The sequence below is a fragment of the Dunckerocampus dactyliophorus genome, chromosome 20 (genome assembly GCF_027744805.1).
Source record: "Dunckerocampus dactyliophorus isolate RoL2022-P2 chromosome 20, RoL_Ddac_1.1, whole genome shotgun sequence".
In the NCBI taxonomy this organism is placed as follows: Eukaryota; Metazoa; Chordata; class Actinopteri; order Syngnathiformes; family Syngnathidae; genus Dunckerocampus; species Dunckerocampus dactyliophorus.
Genome location: NC_072838.1, coordinates 3,353,561 through 3,377,441, shown reverse-complemented (window position 1 = coordinate 3,377,441; position 23,881 = coordinate 3,353,561). Strand labels below are relative to the sequence as shown.

Genomic DNA, 23,881 nt, shown 5'->3' with positions numbered 1-23,881 from the left:
CACGCACTAATATACTTGGGAAAAAACAATGTATTTGATCTTCTCGGATGGCTAACAATATGTAGTAGTTTTTAATGCAATAAAATGAGAATATAAAACAAGAACATTAACTTTATCAAAAATAATCAGCAAATTAATGTATTTTAAACGATACCCCTTTAACTAAAAATAAATCTTTATAAAAATAACAAGATATATATAGTCATAAAACAAGGGACAAAAAACACAAATGCATTCTTATATAAAATATGTAATACATTATCTAGAAGTGGGTGGGGTAGCCAACAAAACAACTGTACTCACTTAAGAGTATTGTTACTCAAGAAAAATGAAAAGTATATTGCATTAAAGCTACTGTACATATATACTGTGTAGTTTTTCTGCACTACTTTGTGCTCTATAGCTGATGTAATGTGAATTATGACTGTGTGCGATCAATAAAGTTCTTATCTTAGCCATCTGAGAATATAGACCAAATACATTGTTTTCCACCACAAAATATATTACGTGTGTAAAGAGAGGCGTTCAATTTCTTTGTAGAAAGGCGCTTTATGTAAGTAAGTAAATTGACTTCATTTACACCGCAGTCTTGACACATCCAATATGGCGGCGACGCTGACGTATCGCAGCAGTGGACAAACCCACTATGCGGCCTATGTCAATGGGGGAGCGAAAAAAAGAGCGGGACGGCCATTAACGCTAACTAGCTTAGCCACGAGGCAACACAAAACGGCTTGTCTACAATTAAAGTAATAACAGCAAATATTTAAAGCAGATATGTAACTCATCTTAGTTGTGATAAAGCAGCTTAACTGCATAATTAAAATGTCCTCAAATGATTTGTGCAGCGGTCGTCTGTGGCGGCCATTTCCGACATCTTGACGTCACAATTGGGAGCCCGAACGGGGAGGCCATTATTGCTAACTAGCTGAGCCACAGACACATTGCAGTTTGTCAACAATGTAAAAACTTTGAATATGTATTCATATTTCAGTTGAATTCATCTACATGTACACATAGAAACTTTTGACTATATTTTCACATCTAAGTTTAATTAAGCCACATACATTACCTCTTGTTGTGGCTTGCTATCCCATAGCATGCTGATGCTAATCTAGTGCAGTGCTTCTGGTGTAGTCTGTATATTTTTAAAAACCCATCTCACTATGTGAAGAAAAATCACTGCTAAAAAACTTAAAAAAAATTAATACAAAAGAATACGGCCAAGCTGTGCTTTTGGGATCCATTAAACATAAGGTAATTAATACCTGTCAGCGGCGCGCCACATTCTGCGCTTTTATTCGCTTTGCAGACCAATTAAAATGTGACACTCCTTGCTGCTGAACATCTTGTTAAAATTATGCGCCATGAGACACCTTCCATAAACATGCCGTGGGCTACAATTGGCTTTGACAACAACATGATGCTGTAGTGTACGCATGAATGTGTGTTGTGTCATTTCCACGAGGACATGCGGCCTGCTCGATTAGATTAAAAGTAGACACACACACACACACACACACAGGAGGATGACGTGATGCAAGGAGACATTTATGAACCAGGAGAGACTGACCGCTGATGACAACTCGGCTGTCAACAAAACAAGACAAAGAAGAGATAGGAGGGGTGGCCAAAAGATGCTGCGTGGATGAAATATGGCGCCCGCTTTGCGACAGATTAGACGTGGCGCAGGAGAAAGAGGAGGGAAAATGGAGCGGTGCAAGTGATGGATGCAGGCAGGCGACCAGCAGCTCCCTGCCAACATCTCCATGCATCCATCCAGACGTCACACTGCGCTGCCATCTGCCTCTCTCCAACACACACAGACACACACACAAAATCATTAGCGTCTCTTGACACTGAATAAATATCTGGGGATGAAATCTGCTTGCGGTGGGAATCACCTACAGGGAAGGGGCGACGAGATGAGATGGAGACCTCGCGGGGACGCAATTTGCATGTCATTTAAAACGGGGTGCGCCCACCCTCGGGCGCTCGGAAGGTCAAGAGGCGCCCGATTAGTCGGCCTGCTGCAGCACTGCCACCTTGTGGCGATGTTAGATATCACTCTGGACGTTTGCTTATCAGGATTGAGAGGAGCAAAAGAAGACAGCAAAGTATTGTTTTATACATATATTATTTATAACATACTTGTACAGCCTGTGATTGGAACATGGTCGATAGGTCAGACATTCGCGGGAGGAGGAGAGAAGAGAGCGGCACAGTCACCTCTGTTAGAAAACAACCTCTAGGCCATTCTTTTTTTCCTTTCTAAATGTTTGTACATCTGCAAGATTTGTTTGGCTTAATTATAAAAATAGCTGATAAGTTGAAGGGGGCGTGGGCAGAGAGGATGGGCAGCGGTCCAGCCTGGGATATTCTGTAGGGTAAAATACAGCAATTCAGCAATAAGAAAATGAGAAGGAAAAAAAACGGGGAGAATCAAAGATGGGATGGTTTGTGGAAAAGTGCTTTGAAGAGGACAAATATAAAAGTGAAAGCATTGAAAAACTAAAAGTGTTATTGCTGGGAGACAGCAGGGTGTTGTCATTGTGTGATTTGGTATTTTACACGTGCGCTTATTGCTGAGGGAAGTAGGGCTGCTGCTGCTGCTGGGAGGGTTGCGGGGGGTAGCCGGGGTAGCCCTGTGCGGGTGGGGGGCCGCCCGGATAGCCCGCCTGGCCTGGAGTAGCCTGGTAGGGCATGTAGGGCACATTGTACTGGCCGTAGGCATACGGGTTGTAGCCCATCGGCATCTGGAAGTACCTGCACGGACATACATCATGGTGGTTAGCATCAAGCGCTTCCATCGTGAACAGCCATGAGGGTACCAAAATGAGCCACTGCTGCTTTGATTGAAAAGGTAGGTTTTAACGGGGCCAAACATGAGTGCGAATGCACCCTGAAAAGGGTGGAGCTAGACATAAATAAATAGCACCATCACTATGATGTCACACTGTTTATGTAGCTCAACCGCAATCCATCACACATTTAATGACAATACAAAGTCCACTCACTGTGGGTACCCCTGGTAGGTTGGGTAAGGGGGTCCCTGGGCTTGGGAGGGCGGGGCCACCGCCGGCGGGTTGCTGGTGGGCGTGCCCGCAGGTGGGATGGGGGAGGCGGGCTGTGGCGTGAAGCTGGGTGGAGGGGGCCTGGCCGGGGGTTGAGACTTTGCCTGGGTCTGCTGGGGCGTCTGCTGGGGCGTCTGCTGGGTCTGCAAAAACAAGACAGACCAGAGAAGAGTGATGAACCAAAGCGGGCATGTCAGGGTGTGGAGTTGGGTTTTGCTTACAAATACGGTCCTGGGTGCCGGAGTGGGGCCGCCTGGGGGTATGGCGGGGGAACTCTGATAGGCGGGGACGTTAAAAGAGGGGGCGCTGGGCTCCCGGGCGATACTCTGCTGTAGCTCCCTGCAATAAAACATATCACACTGAGAGTCTCCGGACTAGCACCTTCTACAACCATTTATGAGCTCACTTGAGAAGTTCATCCCGCTCGGTCTTGCGAGCAAAAACAATGTCGCAGCATTTGTTCTGGAACTTGAGCAGGATCTCAGTCAGGTCGTTGTAGAACTGAGGGAGAAGACGACAAAGAATAAAGCAGCAGGCCCGCAACCTGACTAGGCATGCTGGCGAAAAGGATAGGGAGAACCTTGGTGCCCTCGCGCAGATTGCTGCTGATCTCCACATAGCTGTCGTGGGCCGAGGCCAGCTTCTTTAGGACCTCCTCCCTCTGGTTGGCCTCCGTGTTGGACTGCTTCAGGCTGCTGAATTCCTGATGGGATGTCTGGAAGAAGGATGTGCGTTCAATCCCAGAAAACCTCTTTTCACACGCCATTAAACTACAAAGTGCATTTTAGGCTGACAGTTATGACAAACACAAAGATGAGCTGCAGTGCCTCAGAAGTTCTGTTGTAGCAACACTGAAAGACTGAAGCTAGAAAGACACTGTCCAAAATCTTATACAGTGGATCCCCACACATTCACCCTGTAAAATCGCAGATTTTTGGCCAAAAAATGAATGAAAAAAAACACAACAACACAACACACCATAAGTCAGTAATGATTTATATATGTGATAATACAGGGTCAAATGTACAGCATACATGTACCACTGTTAACCCCCCCCCCAATTAAAAAAATTCTTGGTCTTTATGATTTCATAAATATTTTTTCTTCAAGCGTTGAGATTTTGCACTTTGTTCGGCCGTCCTTGAACGATAGGCCCGGCCCAGTATGAGATTGTTACGGTATGATAACCTTGGGCAAAAATATCACGGTTTGATGGTTTCACGGTATTGTAATTACAGCTCTAAAATGAGTTATTTTGAAATATCTTTATTGAAAAGACTCAAATCAGTCATTTTTAAACCATATGAATAACACGATGAAAGTGGAACATCCATCCATTTTCTATGCTTCTTATCCTCATTAGGGTCGTGGGTATGCTGGAGCCTATGCCAGCTGACTTCGCGGGAGAGGCGGGGTACACCCTGGACTAGTAGCCAGTCAATGGCAGGGCACATATAGACAAACAATCATTCACACCTATGGACAATTTAGAGTCACCAATTAACCTAACATGCATGTTTTTGGAATGTGGAAGGAAACCGGAGTACTCGGAGAAAACCCACGGGGAGAACATGCAAACGCCACACAGAGATGCCCAACAGAGACTCGAACCCAGATCTTCCCGATTCCCTGACCGTGTGGCCAACATGCTAACCACTAGGCTACCGTGCGGCCCAGAAAGTGGAACATATGTATTTCAAGTAAATAACCAAAAAATAACTGAATTCTTTCTAAATAAATAAAATGCAGTTCTTAATACAGTCTACTGTGGCTAATCCTGCAACACAAGTTACAACAACAGATATTTTCTTAGTAAAAAAAGAAAAAAAAAAAGCAAATTAATGCAATCAAGTCACCAAAGGAGGTCACAACAAATATATACATTTTTAAAAAACTCATAATGTTACAATATTATTTCATAGTGGCAGGTCACACTTTTCCACAAACTTCTGTTTCTGGGTCACATGACCACTAGGCGGCATGGTGGCCTAGTGGTTAACATGTTGCCACACAGCCAGGAGATCAGGAAGATCTGGGTTTGAATCTCCGCTTGGGCATGTCTGTGAGGAGTTTGCATGTTCTCCCCATGCGTGCGTGGGTTTTAAAAAAACATACATGTTAGATTAATTGGAGACTGAATGTGAATGGTTGTTTGTCTATATGTGCCCTGCGATTGTCTGGCGACCAGTCCAGGGTGTCTAGCCCAAAGTCCAGCATGGAAGATCGATGGATGGGTGATTGTTGTTAGCAACTGAGACGTTGTTACGTGGTTCTTGCTTGTTGTTCAGTGGAGAATAAACACTTTATACCATATCTCCATTTGGTGACCCTCCATGTGAGCAATATGTCCACTTTCAACAGCGTGGCCGTAACGGCACTCAATGCAAACGAGACAGCTAACACCGGCTGTGCTATCTATGCCTGACGTATGGCAACACAGTACACGCCTGTGGTTTCAACGCATCGAAGCCCGGTTCCGACTGAGAGGAATAACACAGGACGTGACAAAGTATTTCCATGCAGTGGCCACGCCGGACCTCTACTTTCTCTCATATCGTAGAAACGGTATGACGCACAATTTTTGTGGTTTTGAAACCGTGACTTTTTCATACCGTGGTATACCTTGAAACCGGTAACCGGCTGAACGCACCAAAGTTGCTTTGAGACGCATGGATCATCTTACATTATCATTATCATTAGCGGAGAGTAGCTATACATTTTACACTTAAAATGTGTTGAATAAGTGTGTGAGGCATATTCAGGGCTTAAAGCTGTATTGTGTGGCGAGTGAACAAAGGAAATTCAAGAGCGAAGGGGAGGGTTCTGGAGCTGAATCTTATCTAATAATAACAGTAGTCACTTTTATTGTAAATGATCAGGTATCGGAGGACAAGACAAACATCAGGCTATCAGGAGGGTTTGGAGCGGGAGGAGCCAGCCATGTGTCAAAAATAAACATTTTAATGGATGTATCAATTACTCACAGGGTTCGAATGTACAGTCGCTCCTCGCTGTATCGCGCTTCAAATATTGCTCCCTCACTTTTTCAAAAAAGAATTAATAAATGATGGCTGTTTTGTGGACTATGGCCTATTGTTATTAAAAAAATATTGAAAGACAAGTTATATGTAGCATTGTGGTCACTAGGCATCAGTAATGTTATGAGACATGACGTTAGATTACATGACCTTTCTTACTGCATGGAGTTTGGCTACTGAGCCAGCAGAGCCCGACGGACATGCCAAGGCTGAGATCGAGTGGGGTAAAAAAAGGTTCTTTTATCCCTGCAGTGATCCCGTAGCCTGCGCAATGTGATGTAACCAAAGAATAATAGCGTGTTAAAGTGACTATTGAGGTGTCATTTCATGTCTAGGGGGTTCTAATAATGTTAAAACTAGTGATGAGCGAGTACACCACTATCTCTGTCTGTTCACCCAACTAAATTATCTGTATCTGTCCTCTGAGTGGGCAGGGTATAAACTGGAAGTGGGTGGGGCTTAAATCAGTCCATTATTTGAAGTCTAAAATTGACATGGATTGATCATAAGTTGCTATATTTATTGTTTATCATTCAGCTATACGTGTACTGTGTATGTGTGTAAGTGATCTGTAAGACTTTATTAGTTCATTCTTTTTTAATGATCTGTTTGAAGTTGGCGATTCATGCAAACATCCAGTGATGGCACACGGAAATAATCTGTCAGCGTTGTTCACTGTAGTTTTCTCAAAAGCACCGCATTCAGTACTATGAGCAAAGTTTTCCAACTGACTTTCTATCACCAGATAAATTACAAGCAAGCAAATGAAAAAAAAAAAAAAAAAAAAAAAAACTGAGCAGTGACCGACGCAACATGAGCCGTTTACAGCTCTGTCTCGTCAAATGCACCACGTATGTAACTTTAGATACAAGCTGAGCTGAGGAAAACCTAAAAAAAAACCTGTCCGGAGTGGAGGGGACACGAGCAGTTTTTAACTGTCTTGTCAAATGCACCTCGTACTCCTCTCTCTGGCTGAGTCTGTCGAGGGAGTGGTGGTTGCTGTGTGTGACTGGCCAGTCATAGAGCGTGAAGAGTGAATACATAAGTAGTTACCCAATGAGGATTTTTCTTCATCACGATTACGGATAATGACGAGCAGTACTCGTTTCATGCTTGTACTCGGAAAAGATGGATTATCTGCGATCCGGCTCATCCTAGTTAAAACCCGTACTTAGAAAGTCATAAACAGGTTTCCTATGCTCTAATTACGAAAACATTTTGTTTATTAATAGTGAATCCTACTTTGTGGAAATTCACTGATCACGTTCTGGTCCGGAACCAATTAACCGGGATAAACGAGGGATTACTATACATGCGTACTAATCTATTACTATAACAAAAAAGGAGAAAAAAAAGGTTGGTATCCGTCTTTCCCTAGTTTGTATGGATCGCTATGATACGGCAACTCTGCAACATGAGCTGGGTCTCGAAAGAGAGGCCATCCTGCGGTTACCTGAATCTGCCCCAGCAGCTCCTCCTGCTTGCGGAGGCTAGCCTGCACTCTCTGGTTGTGTTCGCCATAGAGCTGATCGAGCTGCGATACCGACAGCTGCTCCTCATTGATGGCACCGTCCTTGGCGAGCGCCGTCAGGAAGGTGGTGGACATGTCAAACACCACCCCCTTGATCTCTGCCTCCAGAGCCTCGCGCTCCTTCTTCACGTCGTCCAGCTGGGTCAGCTGAGAGCGCAGCACGTTCACGACCTGCGCCGCAGACGACAACCGTCAATGGGACAGAGCGACACATCAGCCGTGGGCCTCCCCGACTATATGACCCGATACAGACCTCGCTGCCCTGCAGTGTCTTGGTGGGGTTGGCGGATGGCAGGGCGGCGTGGAGCTCACTCTCGGGTTTGCACAGCAGAGCGATCATTTCACAGTGGGTGTTGTAGCGGTCTTTCACCACCTGGTCCGCCTGCATTGCCTTGTCCAGGACGCTGCGGAAGTTGGTGCCCTCTAAGACAGGATGCGGAGGTGAGACCTAACGAGGCAAAAGAAAGCGGTCCATAGAGCAAAGAGCACCTGCACGGAGAGGCTTGTAGAGGTCTCCAGAGGGGGTCCTGTTCCAGCGCTGGTTGAATTTGGCTCTCAGCTCGTTGTCTGTTGTCTCTTCATCATCCAGCATCTTCAGCGCCTTTAAAACAAACCAACCTTTTTTTTTTTTTTTTTTAACAATTCAACTTGAATCAACTGTGTTTTTTTGCTGAATTTTTCACGGCATCTTCAAACCATCACGACTCGCAGTTTTGCACCAATTCTGCCCGGCAACTTGGCTGGCGGATTCATCCTTTTCTGTTCTCCTGATGACAGAGGAGCTCTTTGTCTTCTTACATCAATAACCACTACTTTAGGGGAGAATTTTTTTATTTTTTTATGTGTATGGACGCTTTCCAGTTTGCTAACAAACTTGGAAGCACGATACGCTTCATGTCTTTCCCGCCGTCTGCCTTGCGTGTTTATCAGCAAGATGTTGGAATAACGACTTGGCTGACGATAGCGGACGCGCAGTCCTTGGCCCAAAGATTAGAGGATTAGATCTTTAATGAAGATCCTGATCCGGGATTCCAGCCATTAAGGATTATTAGGAGTTTTTCCATATTTTTGCATTCCAAATACCCAAGCGAGCTCACTTCCTAAATGGCATTACATGCTACTTTGTCATGACAACATGTTTGCTAGTGCCGTCATAAAAAGTACATCTGATTCTCACCTCATCCAGAATCTCTCTGTTGCGGGTCAACAGCTCAGGCAAATCTTTGATCAGCTGCTCGATGCTCTGCAGCCCCCCCTGCTGCACGATGGATCTGGATTTCTCAGCGATGGACTGCGGGACGGCGTCTCCTGATAGATCCTCCAGAGCTGCCGGCAGGTTGAGGGACGCCAACACGCTGGTGGAAAGTTGACGATAAAACCTCACTTGCGATCAAATAAAGGTGCAGTGGTGTCAGGAGAGCTGGCGGCGTTAGTTACCCGTTGCAGAGATTGGTGGCTTCCCTCATGGTGCCCACCAGTCTGTTGACCGTGTCTGCCTTCCGCTGGCCGTACACACCAATGGACTGCTGCACCGCCATGGGAACCATCTTCTCAAACACATCTGAAGTAAGGAAAGAATACATTTGCATTAAAACTAACATCCTCCATATTTCCTTCACTTTTTACATCTATTATTTCACTTGACCACAATAAAAATATTGTGTATTTGGAAGTACAGTGATCCCCCGCAAGATTGCAGTTTGATTATCATCCCCTCGCTACATTGTGGTTTTTGAAAAATGAATTAATAAATGATGTTTCGTGGTTGAATATGGCTGATTATTAGTAAAAAAAAAAAAAAAAAAAAAAAAAAAAAAAAGCATATTTAAGTAAATTGTTCTTGGCCTAAATGAAGCATTTTCAAGCATAAAAATGTCTAAATGAATTAAAATGTACTAAAATACAAATACAAGGCAGAAGGAGCATTGGAATTGTGACTGTAGTACTTTATTCTACGTGGGCCACTAGATGTCCGGTGTTCGGTGAGACAGGCACTAGACTCCTCACGAAGACTCCCTAGAGAACACATTTACTGTGCCACTGTTCAAGCAGGAGTTTTATTTACGTCTTACATAGCTTATTTACTCCAAAAAACAAGAACCTGCCAACATGCGAGTCTACGATATCTTATAGGGTTGTCAATACGTGACGAGAAAAGCCGTATCATAACAAGGCAGGCAGAAGCCAATCAGACTGAACTATGGCGTGGCTACTCTGAATGATAATACAGTAAAATGGAAGTGGCGGTGTGCAAGGCATTATGGAAAGTGCACATTAAGTGCTTTAGGCACACCTTGCAATCCAAACTACCTCGGTGTTCACAGCGCTAGCGTCAATCAGTAACGTGTGGCTCTTTTTATTTTTCCCCATCTGCGTTAAACAGCTGCTTGCGACTTGTTGATGTCCAAGCAGCAGCTGTAGTAATTCTACATTTGATCAATTTTACGCAAAGATTTGTCAGATGAACCCATGTAGATGTTTGGACCTGTCTGCACCCTTAATCACTGAGCGATTCCATTAATGGTCATTGCATTTGGCTAAGCGCCAACTTTCAAGTACCGCGATCATCTGTTTCATAACACACCTCAAACATAGAAGAAATCCGTGTTGACAATTTAGCAACATGATTGCTATCTTTAGCAAGTATGGGTGCGTATTTAAGTGTTTCTTGCGTCATGCATTTATTCAGTAATTAAATACAAGCCATCAACAAAGGTGAAGTATCCGCCGAGCGGGAGTGAGCGCCACCTCCGTAACGACGTGCAATGCACATCTGAAAGCTGTGAAAACCCTCCACAACCTTGACCAACAGAGCCAAGAAGGCAGAGCTTGGACACGCTCTCCCTCCTGGCAAAACACACATGGGTGTCCAAAGCGTGGTGCAGGGGCCATCTGTGTAACGAGGCTCATTGTGGAAATAAAATAAAATAATAACAATATAATAGAGCAAAAAGGCATAATTTAACTTGAAAAAGCTAAAACACAAAGATTTGTCTTTCAAAAGATGTATGATGTATGTTAATGTTGTATTTTTAATTATAATTTGTTAAAAATTGTTTATTATACATCAAAGGACAGCTCGACAGCCCTGACGTAAATAGACAAAGACAAGTACAGGTACTACTCAGATACTACTCAGAAAATTAGAATATCCTGAAAAGGTTGTTGTATTTCTGCAATTCAACTTAAAAGGTGAATTTGACATATTATACAGCGTCAGGCAAAATGATCTGACACATTTGTAGGTTAAATAAAAGGCAAAGTAAAGAAACAAAAAAGTGTTTTTATTTTCGAAAAGTACATATAATGCCATTTTTTTCATATAATGCCATTTTGCTTTGTTTCTTTGTAATGCCATTGTTATTCGTTTCTTTTTCAGTTGCTGCCATGAATTGGACTGGTGAGCATCGCACTTTCATTGTGGAAACGTTTATCAAAACAAACAAATCTGTAACTGCAAAACAACGAGCGTTCCGTTTGCACTTCAATCTTGGTAGACATGATCCCGTACCAGCTCCAAACACCATCTTGTTATGGGTTACCAACTTCAAAGCTACTGGATCTGCATTGAGTGTGTGGACAATAATGGATCCCATTTGACTGATTTCATTTTTAAAACATAATGAAACAGAATGGCATTATATGTACTTGTCCAAAATAAAAATACTTTCTTGTTTCTTTACTTTATTTTTATTTTATTTACTTTTATTTAACCTACAAATGTGTCAGATGATTTTGCCTGACCCTGTATAAACAAATAATATGCAAATCAATATATTTCAAATTTTGATTTCTTTGGATTTTGCTGATCAGCTCTAGCAGCTTAAAAAAAACTCAAATTCAAAAACTCAGAAATTAGAATATTACATAAGGTCAATGTAAAAAGGGATTTTAAATACAAAAATGTCAGACCGCCAAAACTAAACTCTTGCACCTGTTTTTAGTACTTGGTTGGCGCCCTTTTGCCCGAATAACTGCCTTTATCCGGCGTGGCATGGATGCTACCAGTTTGTGGCATATCTCAGGGGTTATGGAAGACCAGCATGCTTCAATTGCGGCCTTTAGCTGTTCTTTATTGTTTGGTCTCTTCTCGTACAGTTTTCTCTTGACAATGACCCACAGATTTTCTATGGGCTTCAAGTCAGGTGAGTTTGCAGGCCAATCAAACATGGTAATCCCATGGTCGTTGAACCAGGACTTTGTACTTTTACCAGTGTGAACAGGTGGCAAGTCCTGCTGGAAGATGAAGTCTGCATCTCCATAAATCTGTTCCACTGAAGCAAACATGAAGTGCTCTAAAATGTCCTGGTAGACGGCTGCGGTTATGTTTGACCTCATGAAGCACAGAGGACCAATACCAGCAGCTGACATGGATCCCCAAGTCATCACAGACTGGGGAAACTTAACACTGGACTTCATGCATCTTCTACTGTGCTCTTCTCCAGGTTTCCTCCAGACTCTGGGACCTTTGTTGCCAAATGAGTTGCAAAACTGGCTCTCATGAGAAAAGAGGACTTTTGACCACTGGGCAACAGACCGGTCCTTCTTTTCTCTTGCCCATGAAAGGCGCCTCTAGTGCTGATTACTATTGAGGAGAGGTTTGACAACAGGAATTCGACATTTAAAGCCCATGTCCAGCATCCGCCTGCGTGTTGTTTCTCTTGATGCAACAACTCCAGCATCCTTTCACTCCTTATGAAGTTCCCCCCACTTTTGAATGGCCCTTTCCTGACCACCCTCTCCAGCCTGCGGTCATCTCTCCGGCTTGTACACCGTTTTCTTCCCCACTTCTTCCTTCCACTTGACTGTCCACTGTCAACTCTCAATTCGCATTGACTCTCAAGTCAATGAGTTTTCCGCACAACTGTCAGATCAGCAGTCTCTCCCCCTCTTTGAACCTACAAAAATGAAGCTTTTCACAGTATTCTAATTTTCTGAGTTTGTAGGTTTGTGGGTTTAATAAGCTGAAAATCTTAATCAGCAAAGTTACAAAAAGGAACTGCTTGAGAAATGTCAATTTGCGTATAACGGCTCAATAAAATTTGTTGGTTTCATCTTTTATGTTTTATTGCCAAAATAAAACAACTTTTACTTGATATTCTAATTTTTTGGGTAGTACCTGTAGATAAGAAAAAAAACAGTGAGCTGCATTATTATTATTGTTATTATTATTATTATTATTATCATAACAGTGGTTTATTTAGTCTCAAAAATGTTGCCAATAATATCTTCGAGCATAAATTTGTGGAATAAACTTTTCAAAACGCACCTGCTTTGTTTTGTGACTTGGTTAAATAAAAAAAAAAAAAAAAACGTTTATCCATACTTTTTCATTGTACTTTCCTGAAAAATAATGTTAAATTCGTGTCTCGCCTCATTCTCGTGGACCCAATCTTGTGCATCATCTCGTTTTTGCGAGTTGGGTGTCTGGTGACACCCCTATTTATTTATGTCTAGTATGTCGTTATTTTCTCTGATTATATCTACTATATTGGGTAATACAAATGTAAAGGTGACTATACGAGTGTTATTTCATGTCTTAAGGGCTCCAATGATGTAGAAGATTTAGAAACAGGTTTTGATAAACAGCTTTTCTATGCCATAGCTATGAAAATATTCCATTTATTAATATTGAATCTTACTTCGCAGAAATTCACTTATGAGCGGTTAATGTATTTGGTAGTTATCCTTTTTTTTTTTTTTCTTCCTTTACATCAAATTATGCTGAGAATTCCATTGAATAAAAATTCCTAATTTGCTTGCACAGTTTTAAAATTCAGTGCAAATAATTTATAAGTTTGAAAACTCACACTACACTTCCAGACAGACAGACTTTATACCTGGTTGGCTGGCTCGGAGACATCATTGAATGAGTCAGTCTTAATTTCCCATAAGTGTACATGTACACAAGTGTACAACACCGTATTTTACCGCATCTTTTCCGTTCATGACTTCCTTCAAGCTTCTCATTGGTGGCAATGGCTTTTAAGATGTGTAGTTACAGCACAAAAAAAAGTTTTTCAAAACAGGGTGACATCTCTCGGTCATACCTGCGAATTTCTGGCTGAGCGGCGGTGTGATGGCAGTGGCCTTGACCAACGCTGCCTTCCCGATGTGCTCCAGGTCTTTGACCTCGGGCACGCGGTCGTGGTAGATGAAGTCGTTGTCCTTCTTGGCGGCAGTGAGGGCTCGGTTGATTTTGTCCGTCAGGTCTTTGACGCTCACGTACTCGTCGTAGCGCGTCGCCACCGTCTTCACCAGCTCTGCTGCATGCTAAGCGAAGGAAAGCATATTTTTAAAAACTCTTTTTAAAAAATTTAATTCATATACAGTCGTCCCTCGCTATATGGCGGTTGCTATATTGTTCCATCACATTGCGTTTTTTCCATTGTTACTAAATGAAGGCTGTTTCGTGGTTGACTATGACCTTTTTTTCGTAAAAAAATATTGAAATACAAGTTATATGTAGTATTGTGGTCCCTAGGCTATGAGACATGATGTTAGATTACATTACGTCTCACACTGCATGGAGAGCGGCTACTGAGCCAGCAGAGCCGAGCTGACATGCCATGGCTGAGATCAAATGAAAAATAGGTTCTCCTCTCATTCCATGTGGAAGTGATACGTTTTTGGGCAATGTGACTTAAACAAAGAATAATAGGAGTGTAAAGGTGACTAAAGGGGTGTCATTTCATGTCTACAAGCTCTAATAATGTAAAAACCCTGTATGAAGAAAGTCATCAAGAGGTTTTCTATGCTCTAACTACAAAAATATTCAGTTGATCAACATTGAATGGTACTGAATGGATCTCCGTTGGGCATCTCTGTGTGGAGTTTGCATGTTCTCCCCGTGCGTGCGTGGGTTTTCTCCGGGTACTCCGGTTTCCTCCCACATTCCAAAAACATGCATGTTAGGTTAATTGGAGACTCTAAATTGTCCATAGATATGAATGTGAGTGTGAATGGTTGTTTGTCTATATGTGCCCTGCGATTGGTTGGCGACCAGTCCAGGTCAGCTGGGATAGGCTCCAGCATACCCGCGACCCTGATGAGGATAAGCGACAGAGATGGAAGGGTGGTACTGGATGGCAGAAATTCACTTAGTGTGGTCAGCTCCGGAACCAATTAACCGTGATAAACGAGGGATGACTGTAAATAAATGTAATTACATTTTCATTTATTTGTTTATTAGTATGAGTTCCATGTTGTTGTTCTCTCTCTTATTTTGCATCAATGTGTAAAGTGCGGCACCTCTAGGCGGGCGATCTCCTCCCCGAAGCGCTTCTTCTGCTTGGCAATGATGCTCTGGTGCAGCTCGGCGTTGGCCTGCATGATGCAGTGCTTGGCCGCCAGGACCGGCAACACTTCCTGAAAATAAAAATACTGACCAGGGAGAGGCAAACACAGAGCAGACACACAAACACATGTGTACACACACGCACGCACACGTATGATAGCAAGGCAGTCCGCCAAAAAAAAAAAAAAAAAGACAAGACACCAGCCAGTAAAGTCACGAATGCCAAATAAAATCAGCCAGCAGGGGTGCAAAAAAGAATAAAACACCAAGAAAAGAGGGCGGAAAAACAGGTGAGCACACACACAACCATTGGCAACACCACCACCAGGGATGCACAAAGAAAGGAAGACAACGAGAGAGAAAACAGAACAGGCCATGAGTGTTCAACCCTTCAGCAGGAGGCGCCAATACTTCACCTACAACCTGTGGAAGTGTATCTAATCATGTTGCCCACAGGGTATATATTGTTGTGACTTGGAGCGATATGACACTACCTAAATGAGTTATAACAATGTAAACAGTTAGACTTCTTTTGAAGATGTCATTGCCCTCGTGCAGCCAAATGCTAACCAACCAATCAGAGGAGCAGCCCAAGATGAAAATGGACCAATGAGGAAACACAGAGATGTGGACAGTCCCACAAACCAGAGTGTCCTCACACATCTAGTGAGGGATGGGGCGCTGCTCTGTCACTGGCAATTTAGGATGAGTTCAAAGGTTATCCAAATGACACTGTGTCAAGACCACCAAGAACTATGTTCAAAAATATAATAAAAATACAGTCATCCCTCGTTTATAGCGGGCAATTGGTTCCAGATACGACCGCGATAAATGAATTTCTGCGATATAGAATTCAACGTCAATAAATTGAATATTTTCATAGTGTAGGGCATAGAAAACCTTAAAATAAATGTTTTCACATTATTAGAGCACTGTAGACATGAAATAACACCCCTATAGTCACCTTTACACTCCTATTATTTATTGTTTATACCACATTGCAACTCTTATGCTGCAGGGACTCGAGAACGCCGCTAGCTAGCAAGCTATGTTTTGCACCATTACCGCCGCCTAGTGACCAGAATACTATGTATCACTTGCATTTCAATATGTTTTGACTAATAATAGACCATAGTCTACCACCAAACAGCCACCAGTTATTAATTAGTTTCTGGAAAAAAAGTGATATAGCGAGGGAGCGATAATCAAATCGCGATATAGCGAGGTACGACTGTAACTACTATAGGGCCCTTGCATCATCTCGGTCTTTGTGCGCGGGCGCTAAGAAAATATAATGATGCCAGTGACAGAAAGGCGTCCCCACATAAACATAAACATACACAGCCGGCATAGTCAGTGTTATGTTGTTGTAGATGGAGGTACATCTACGTAAAGACACGTAAGAAAGGAGTGTATCCTGGCAACAGCAGACAAAACAACAATCTCAGCTCAAAATCGTCATGCAAGAAGGAAAAGAGCAACAGAAAGTTCAAACCCTTATCATTGAACATGGCCCTTTGTCCTTTGCCTTAATGACTGATGTCAATGTAAAAGACGAACCCGTCACATACCCGAGCCGAGCGCTCGTTGAGTTTGTCATTAGCGCTTAGCAGAGTGTGTAAGTGTGTGTCCTTGCTTGGCATACCTTGGGCAGGTTGTCTTTGTACTGACACTGCTTGAAGGCGTCGCCGTAGAACTCTGCGGCCTGATTGGACAGCTTGGCAATGACGGCGTCCTTCATCCTGTCTGGAGAAGCCAACGTTTGTTTGATTAGAAGCCAAAGACAGTAGTGGGACGCCGTCTGGGTCCAAACTGCTTCCCGCCGTGGCTCATTCAAAATGCTGCATGTGACCCAAGGTCAGCCATGTTGCTCCACGTATGGTTAACTACTGGTGTACCTTCTCCACTGAAGTCATTACAAACTTTTCACTCCGTCTGTCCACTCTTAAATTGACAACTTGGCTACCTCTCTGCAGCTTTTTGCACTCTCTTCCCTATTTGATCTCCGTCTGTCCCTTCTTAAAGTGAGACCGAGCCTTATTGTTGCTTCTTGCAGTCTGTCTCCCATTTTATCTTTGCATGTCCCCCTCTAAAAGTGACAACTAGTCAGTTATTGATGCTTGTTGCAGTCTATTCTATTTTCTGGTTAACTACTGGTGCACTTTCTACACTAAAGTCATTCCAAACTTTTCACTCCATCTGTCCACTCTTAAAACTCCGTTTCTGCTGCTTTTGGCACTCTGTTCCCTGTTTGAGCTCCACCTGTCCCCTCTTAAAGTGAGAACAAGCCTTCTATCATTGCTCTTTGTACTCCGGTTTGTCTGTCTGTCCCGTCGTCTTAGTGAGAACTACCCTGTGCTGCTGCTGCTGCTTTTTGCACTCTGTTGCCTGTTTTATTTTGTTTGTCCCCTCTTAAGTGAAAACTAGCCTGTTATTGTTGCTTCTTGTAGTCTGTTCCCTATTTATCTCTGTATGTCCCCTCTTAGTGAGAACTAGCCTGTGCTGCCACTGCTTTTTGCACTCTGCTACCTATTTTATTTTGTTTGTCCCCTCTTAACATGAAAACTAGCCTGTTATTCTTGCCTTTTGCAGTCTGGTCTCTCTTTTCTCTCCATTTGTCCCCTCTTAAAAGTGAGAAGTAGCCTGTTATTGTTGCTTTTTGTGGTCTGTTCCTGTCTGTCCTTTCTTAAGTCAAGTACTGTCCAGTGTTGGTGTTACTATTGTCTATTTTTATGCCCCCTCTCAGACCTTACCAATACATTTCAATACAAACTGCCACAGAAGGAGTATATCAGCCTCTCCTGTTGCAGAGCTGGATGTAAATGTATTGATACTACATGTTTAATGTAAACAGGAAAGGGTAAAAAATAAAACAGAAGTAATAATAAATCATAGCGATGCTTGGCTCTCGCCTTTTCCATAAGGTTGTGGGTGGTTGAATACCTGTAGTGGCTTTGAGGAAGAAGACCTCCTGGGCCTGGGCCAGCATGATGATGCTGAGGGTGCCCACTGTTTCAGGGGCGATGTCCATGGTGGGCTCCCTGTTGAGTGCTGACAGCACCGTGTCCTTGATGTGCCCAAAGGCGCCGCTGGCCAGCTGTAGCACCGTAAACAACACAACCTCACTAAAGATGCCATTTATTTTCACTTTTGGTCATGACAATCTGCTTGCATTGGGGCCAAGTGATGCAGTGACATGCAAGAGGTTGGTGAGCATTTTGTAATTTGTGCTGTACCTCCACCTACTGGGCTTCAGTGGGACTGTTTATGTGTGTCAGGACAGTCACCTGATAGTATTTGGCGGCGTTTTTCAGCCCCTCGTCGTTGTCCAGGTTCTGCTCGGAGGCAATCTGACTGGCCAGTGCCGCCGCATTGAACAGCACACACGTCTTCTCATAGCCCAGACTGGCCAACGCTGCAACGACACGAACAACACACACGGGACAAAGTGAGAGGCAGGAGGTATGCAACTATCCAAATTTGGATTACTGGGCCTTGGTGGAGGTCTGTTTCATTTCTGTTTTCTTCCATTTTGATGCAACTGCCCTTTACAAAAAAAACCCACGCCTTTCTTTATATTTCAACACAATAGCAAACCTCGCCAGACCAGCTCTGCAATGTAAGGCGACCATTTACAGTGTGGGACATCTTCAGCTGTCCAACAACTCTATAATTCATCAAGAGAGAGGGAATAACGGATTTGCCAGGAGCCAACATGGTCTCAGTACTGTCATTACAATACATTGTAAACACACAAAGTCCATTTACCCAGCTTGACAGAGCCACCAAAGAGCGAGCCTTTATCGAAGGCATCCTTCCATGTGAAGGTTAAGCACAGCTGCAGACAAACACACAAGACACACTTTGTTATGAACACGTCCGAAAAGCACATCATATGCGTGCCTTGTGTAATCCATTACCTGGTTTTCACTGAAGGGAAACTTGGGCTCCACGGCGCACAGCTGGTCGTAATATCTGGAGACAGGCAGACGTTTTACAAAGAAGGGCAACATTTGGCAAAAACAGGCAGACGTCTCCTGGGATGCAAGTGGTTTAGAGCAGGGGTTCTCAAATGGTCTCAACCTGGGACCCACATTTTACAATGGTCAGTAAGTCGCGACCCACTTTTCTTTCAGGCATTTTTATTTTATTTATTCATTTTTACCATTGAAGTCATTTTCAATGTATTATTAGTTACACTTTTATTTAAGCCATTTTCATTTATTTTTATTTTTTACACTTTATTCAAGTCATTTTTATTTTTGATTTATTTTATTTTATTCATACTTTTATTTAAGTCATTTTTATTTTATTATTATTTACTTGGGGTGTCACAAGACACTCAGTTCATGAGACGAGGCGATACATGAGATTGGGTCTATGAGAACGAAACGAGATGAGATTAACATTATTTTAAAGAATAAAACAGAATATAATATGACAATATATTGCAATCTACTGCTTTAATTTCTACTAAGTTACATTCTTCTGCACTGTGTGTGTATGCTCGCGGCCCCGCCTCCACCCACCAAGATAAAAAGGCTGTTTGACTGACAAAAGGGCTCACTCTGTTCATGCCGTTGTTCAATGGAACAAAGCCAAGGTGCTGAAACCAATACACAGAGTGAACCCTCTTCATGCCTGTTTGGAGGCGAAAGATGAGGAAAACAGACACACATGCACATGACAATATTATTGAGGCCGGCAAAATTATACTGTTAGTTTTCATCAATTGTGTGATTCATTAATTTATTTATAATCGTATAATCCTAGTGCCCACGAGACAAGTTTTTTTTCTGAATGACAAATCTTATCACGTTTTCATCTACTGAGATCTTGTGAGACCTCTATTTTATTTATTTATTATTATTATTATTATTTTTTTACACTAAAGTCATTTTTATTTAATTAGATTTTTTGGACACATCTATTTTTTTGTACAGTTTTATCAAAGTTGTTTTTATTTGTATTATTTTTTTGACACTTTTAAGTCATTGTCATTTTATTTATTTTATTATTTACACTTAAATCTTAAAAAAAATTTTTTTTACACTTATTATGGTCAGTTTTATTTAATTATTTTTACACTTATTGAAATCATTTTTTATTTTTCTATCCATTTTGTCATTTATTTATAGAAATATTTTCTATCTATTTTTTCCTACTTTTATTTAAGTCAAACCAAGCAAATGTATTTATTTTTAAATCGCCTGTCATCTTTTGAAACCTTAGTAGACATACACTAGGTCCCCAACCAATGAACACAATTGGTTCCAGACGACCGTTCGCAAGTCGATTTGTTCGTAAGTCCAACAAAAGGTAATATTAGCAATGATATAGGTACTACATGTACGTGTATACATATACAGTATATGTGTATGTATGTAAATATGAGTTTGGATGCTGTAGTAATATTAAACCAGGATAATTAATGAAAAAAACAATAATAAAAATGATATAATAATACGATGGAGTTATTACAAGGCAAAATACATGAAAATATAGACCAGTCAGCTTGCGTTCGTATCTCTGAATGTTCGCTAGTCGGATGTTCGTAAGTTGGGGGACCTAGTGTATTTACATGTCCAAGGTGCATTTGGGAGGAATTCGTGACGGCATTTAGTCAAGAAAATAAGGAAGAAAAAAAGGTTAAAAAAAATAAAAATAAAATGAGGAAGAACATGGTAACTGCATGCATAGAAATAATGCATAAAATAAAATTAAATATCAGAAAGAGCACAAAATCAGATATTTCACTTGAAGTCAGACATGCGTTTAATATTACGTATTTTAATGCAGTTTTTGACTTGCTATCTGCAACGCACCCAGAATGGATCCGTGACCCACTTTTGGGTCCCAATCCCGCCAGCTGAGAACCACTGGTGTGACTTAAAATTACTTAAAAGTACAAAAAGTAATACAAATAAAAATGACTTAAGTGTAAAAAAATAATAAAAATACATTTAAATGAATTGAATAGAAGTGTGAATAAATGAAATGAAATAAAATACAAACGACTTGGGTCGCGACTTATTGATCATTGGAAAATGTGGGTCCCAGGTTGAGACCGTTTGAGAACACCTGATCTCACCCCACCGTAGCTACAAATAGGTTGCAGTCCTGTGTTCAACACTGCATAGCGTTCGTCATTAACTGTGCAAGCACGCATGCCTGTTTTTTTTTTTTTTTTTTTTTTTTTACACATTGATGACATCCTGTAAGTGTATTGGGATCTGAGGAACTTGAGGACACTTGATAAGAAGTGACAAAGACAAACACGAAACAATAGCTGCTTTCACGCAGCCTAACATCCATTCTCATATTCTCAGAAAGCCGAGATGAGGTGTGTGCCGTCTGGTTTACGTAAAGAACACCTGCAGCAAACAATGGCTGCCATGGTGATCCTGCCAGCCCCGCCTCCGCCTCCCCTCGCTCCATTCCGCACCGACTTGCTAACAACATGAGTAAAAGAAAAAAGAGAGGGCTAAAGTGTCTTTAAGTCGACACTTGGAACACTGGTGAATCAGGTTGACTTGAGAAAGCCTGGCATAGCTGACACGTCACGTCAGCTGGGCGATGCTTGGAGTGAGTCACCTATGAACCCACTCCGACAAGTTAAGCAACAACGCAGAGAGGGCATTACTTACGTAACGATGACAGACTGCTACTTTTGTCATATTCCTCCTGGCATAGCCATGTGGACTACATACAAATAGAACATAAATATATAACATCAAAGTGACAGGAAGCATTTCAATACTGAATAAAGACAACGAAAAAAAACAACCCAAAATTGGTTACGGACCACAAATCACTCCCACCCTCTTTACTGCTCACGGTGTTTACATATTTGAGTTATTAGGTGGAGATATGCGGAGCTAAACATATATTTTTTAAAACTGTAAATATTAAAATTCACTCATCTGGCACATTTTCAGCTCCAAAATAATGATAAAATCACACAGAAAGCAAAACTCCCTGATAACGCCTAACATTAAAAACCTTTAGCATATCAATATGTGGAGTACAATTATGATAGGTAAAAAAGCCTATTTATTATCTTATATCTTTATTATCTTAACTCTTTTCCCCTTTTCCACATTTTTGCTAGGTTTTTTTCATTTTCCAAATATAATCTACATAAATGTTCTCCGCTTCATATTTTGACTTCATGCCCATAATAATAAATCTTTTTGCCCATCCTATTTTTAAAAAAAATTACAACTTTATTTTGCTGTTTGTTTCTCATAATATTAAAACTTTTAAAAAATGTTGTTGCTTTTTTTAATATTTCCACTGAACTTACATTATTTTTCATCATAATATTACAAGTTTACTCTGGTAAAATTTCAACTTTTTCCTTGTTAGACTGACTTTTTTCTTGTAATATTTTGACTTTATTTTCATAAAATACTGCTGTTTTGTCCCCCATCTCTGCTGTTGTTTCTTTTTTTTTTCCCAACTATTTCAACTTTCTTCATGTAAAATTTCTCATATTTTGACTTTATTCTCATAACTTTTTCCACAACCTTTTTTTGTTTGTTTCTCATCATATAATAAACCCTCTTAATATTTCAACTTTTTGCTACTAACATGACAGTACTTTTCCCCTCATAATATTACATTATTATTCTCGTAAAAATACAACTTTTTTCTCTTAATATTTTGGATTAATTCTTGTAAAATTACTGTTGAGTTTTCCATTTTTTCTGACTTTTTTTTGTTAAATTATATTTTTTAATGTGCCGCGGGCTAAAAAAAAAAAAAAAAAAAAAACTGCCACGGGCCACAAATGGGCCCCGGCCCACATTTTGGATACCCCTGTGTAAAACCTTTATGGGCATACACGTTTTCATTTCTTTTTCCCCCTATCTTTTGTATGTCCTCTCTACTTGGAAAACAATTGTACATTAAAGAGGAGCGGATGTTTGCGTTAGCATACTTTTAGCTGTTTTGAGAGAATTTATTCAATATGTGCAATTGAGGAAATACAGTAGATCACTGCTTTTCGCGGGACCATCAGGACCATCAGAGAATGGTGAAAATCTTAAAAATGTCAGACGTGTGACGTATTTCTGTGGGGGAAAAGGGCCTATTTTCTAATAATTTTTTTAACATTTTCCCCAAGTGTCTTCCTTTGCAGCGTGGTGACAAGCGTCATGTGATATGATGATCTTCAACAAAGACTTTTTGCGAATATGTTGTGGTCACGTGATTGAAAGATAACGTTTACCTCCAGCCGGTGCTAATCATGCTAGCATGACAGTCATACAAAGGTAGTTACGCCTTCTTTCTCACTCACACGACTAAGTCAACGTTTAACGCGTCTGGCGGCAGAGTTGGGCAAGTTTTGACAGGCTCCGACATGTTTGAAGGAGTCATGAGACACTTCCCAGCCTGTTGGCTTCATTAGCTTCCAGCGTTAGCATCTCGACGAAGCTAATACATCTGGGGTGCGGCGGAAGCTAACGAGGCACTGAACCGGCGACCCAGGTCGTGTTCGCCGGGTAGTGAACGAATACCACCCGCCTGGTTGACATGTGCGGTAAACAGGTTGGGATTTACCTGAGCAGGATCTCCAGGGAGCTTTCATGTTTGTCCAGCGGCCTCCCCAGCGCGTTCCTGCGGAGCTTGTTCAACTCCTCCACGGCGCGGATGTACTCCGCCTGCTCGTCGCCCGCGGGGTAGGTGGACGTGACGTATTTGGACAGCGGCTTCACCAGGTCCACTTCGGAGGACTTCTTCAGCGGGACAGAAATGAACGTCGCCATTGTTGGGAGGGGGACCGCCGAATGCAAACAAACAACAGTGAGAGCTATCACTTCCTGGATTTTTTTTAGCTTGTCAAATGACGTCACAAAGACGTTGAGCTCACACTGCGCAGACTCAGACTGGAGCTGCGCTAATGACACGGGCGTCTCTAACGGTTCGGATATGATAT

General features: G+C 41.8%; 1 protein-coding gene across 2 annotated transcripts; it reads right to left on the bottom strand.

The window, feature by feature from the left end:
• Window positions 1-1,860: 1,860 nt before the first annotated feature.
• pdcd6ip (programmed cell death 6 interacting protein) lies at window positions 1,861-23,798 on the bottom strand. Of its 2 annotated transcripts, none has more exons than XM_054764256.1 (18): window positions 23,506-23,798; window positions 18,861-18,915; window positions 18,709-18,778; window positions 18,228-18,355; window positions 17,884-18,037; window positions 16,586-16,686; window positions 14,895-15,026; window positions 13,694-13,916; window positions 9,081-9,204; window positions 8,821-8,998; window positions 8,133-8,244; window positions 7,897-8,066; window positions 7,566-7,814; window positions 3,655-3,789; window positions 3,481-3,575; window positions 3,296-3,413; window positions 3,018-3,217; window positions 1,861-2,766 (listed from the first exon to the last, which is right to left on the bottom strand). In XM_054764256.1, exons 1-18 carry the CDS (start codon window positions 23,709-23,711, stop codon window positions 2,580-2,582), a joined length of 2,637 nt encoding a protein of 878 aa, XP_054620231.1. In that variant the 5' UTR covers window positions 23,712-23,798; the 3' UTR covers window positions 1,861-2,579. The 2 variants fall into 2 exon arrangements, with proteins under 2 accessions (XP_054620231.1, XP_054620232.1); XM_054764257.1 differs by having other exon boundaries at window positions 1,862-2,766; window positions 14,895-15,011.
• Between the last annotated feature and the right edge of the window lie 83 nt (window positions 23,799-23,881).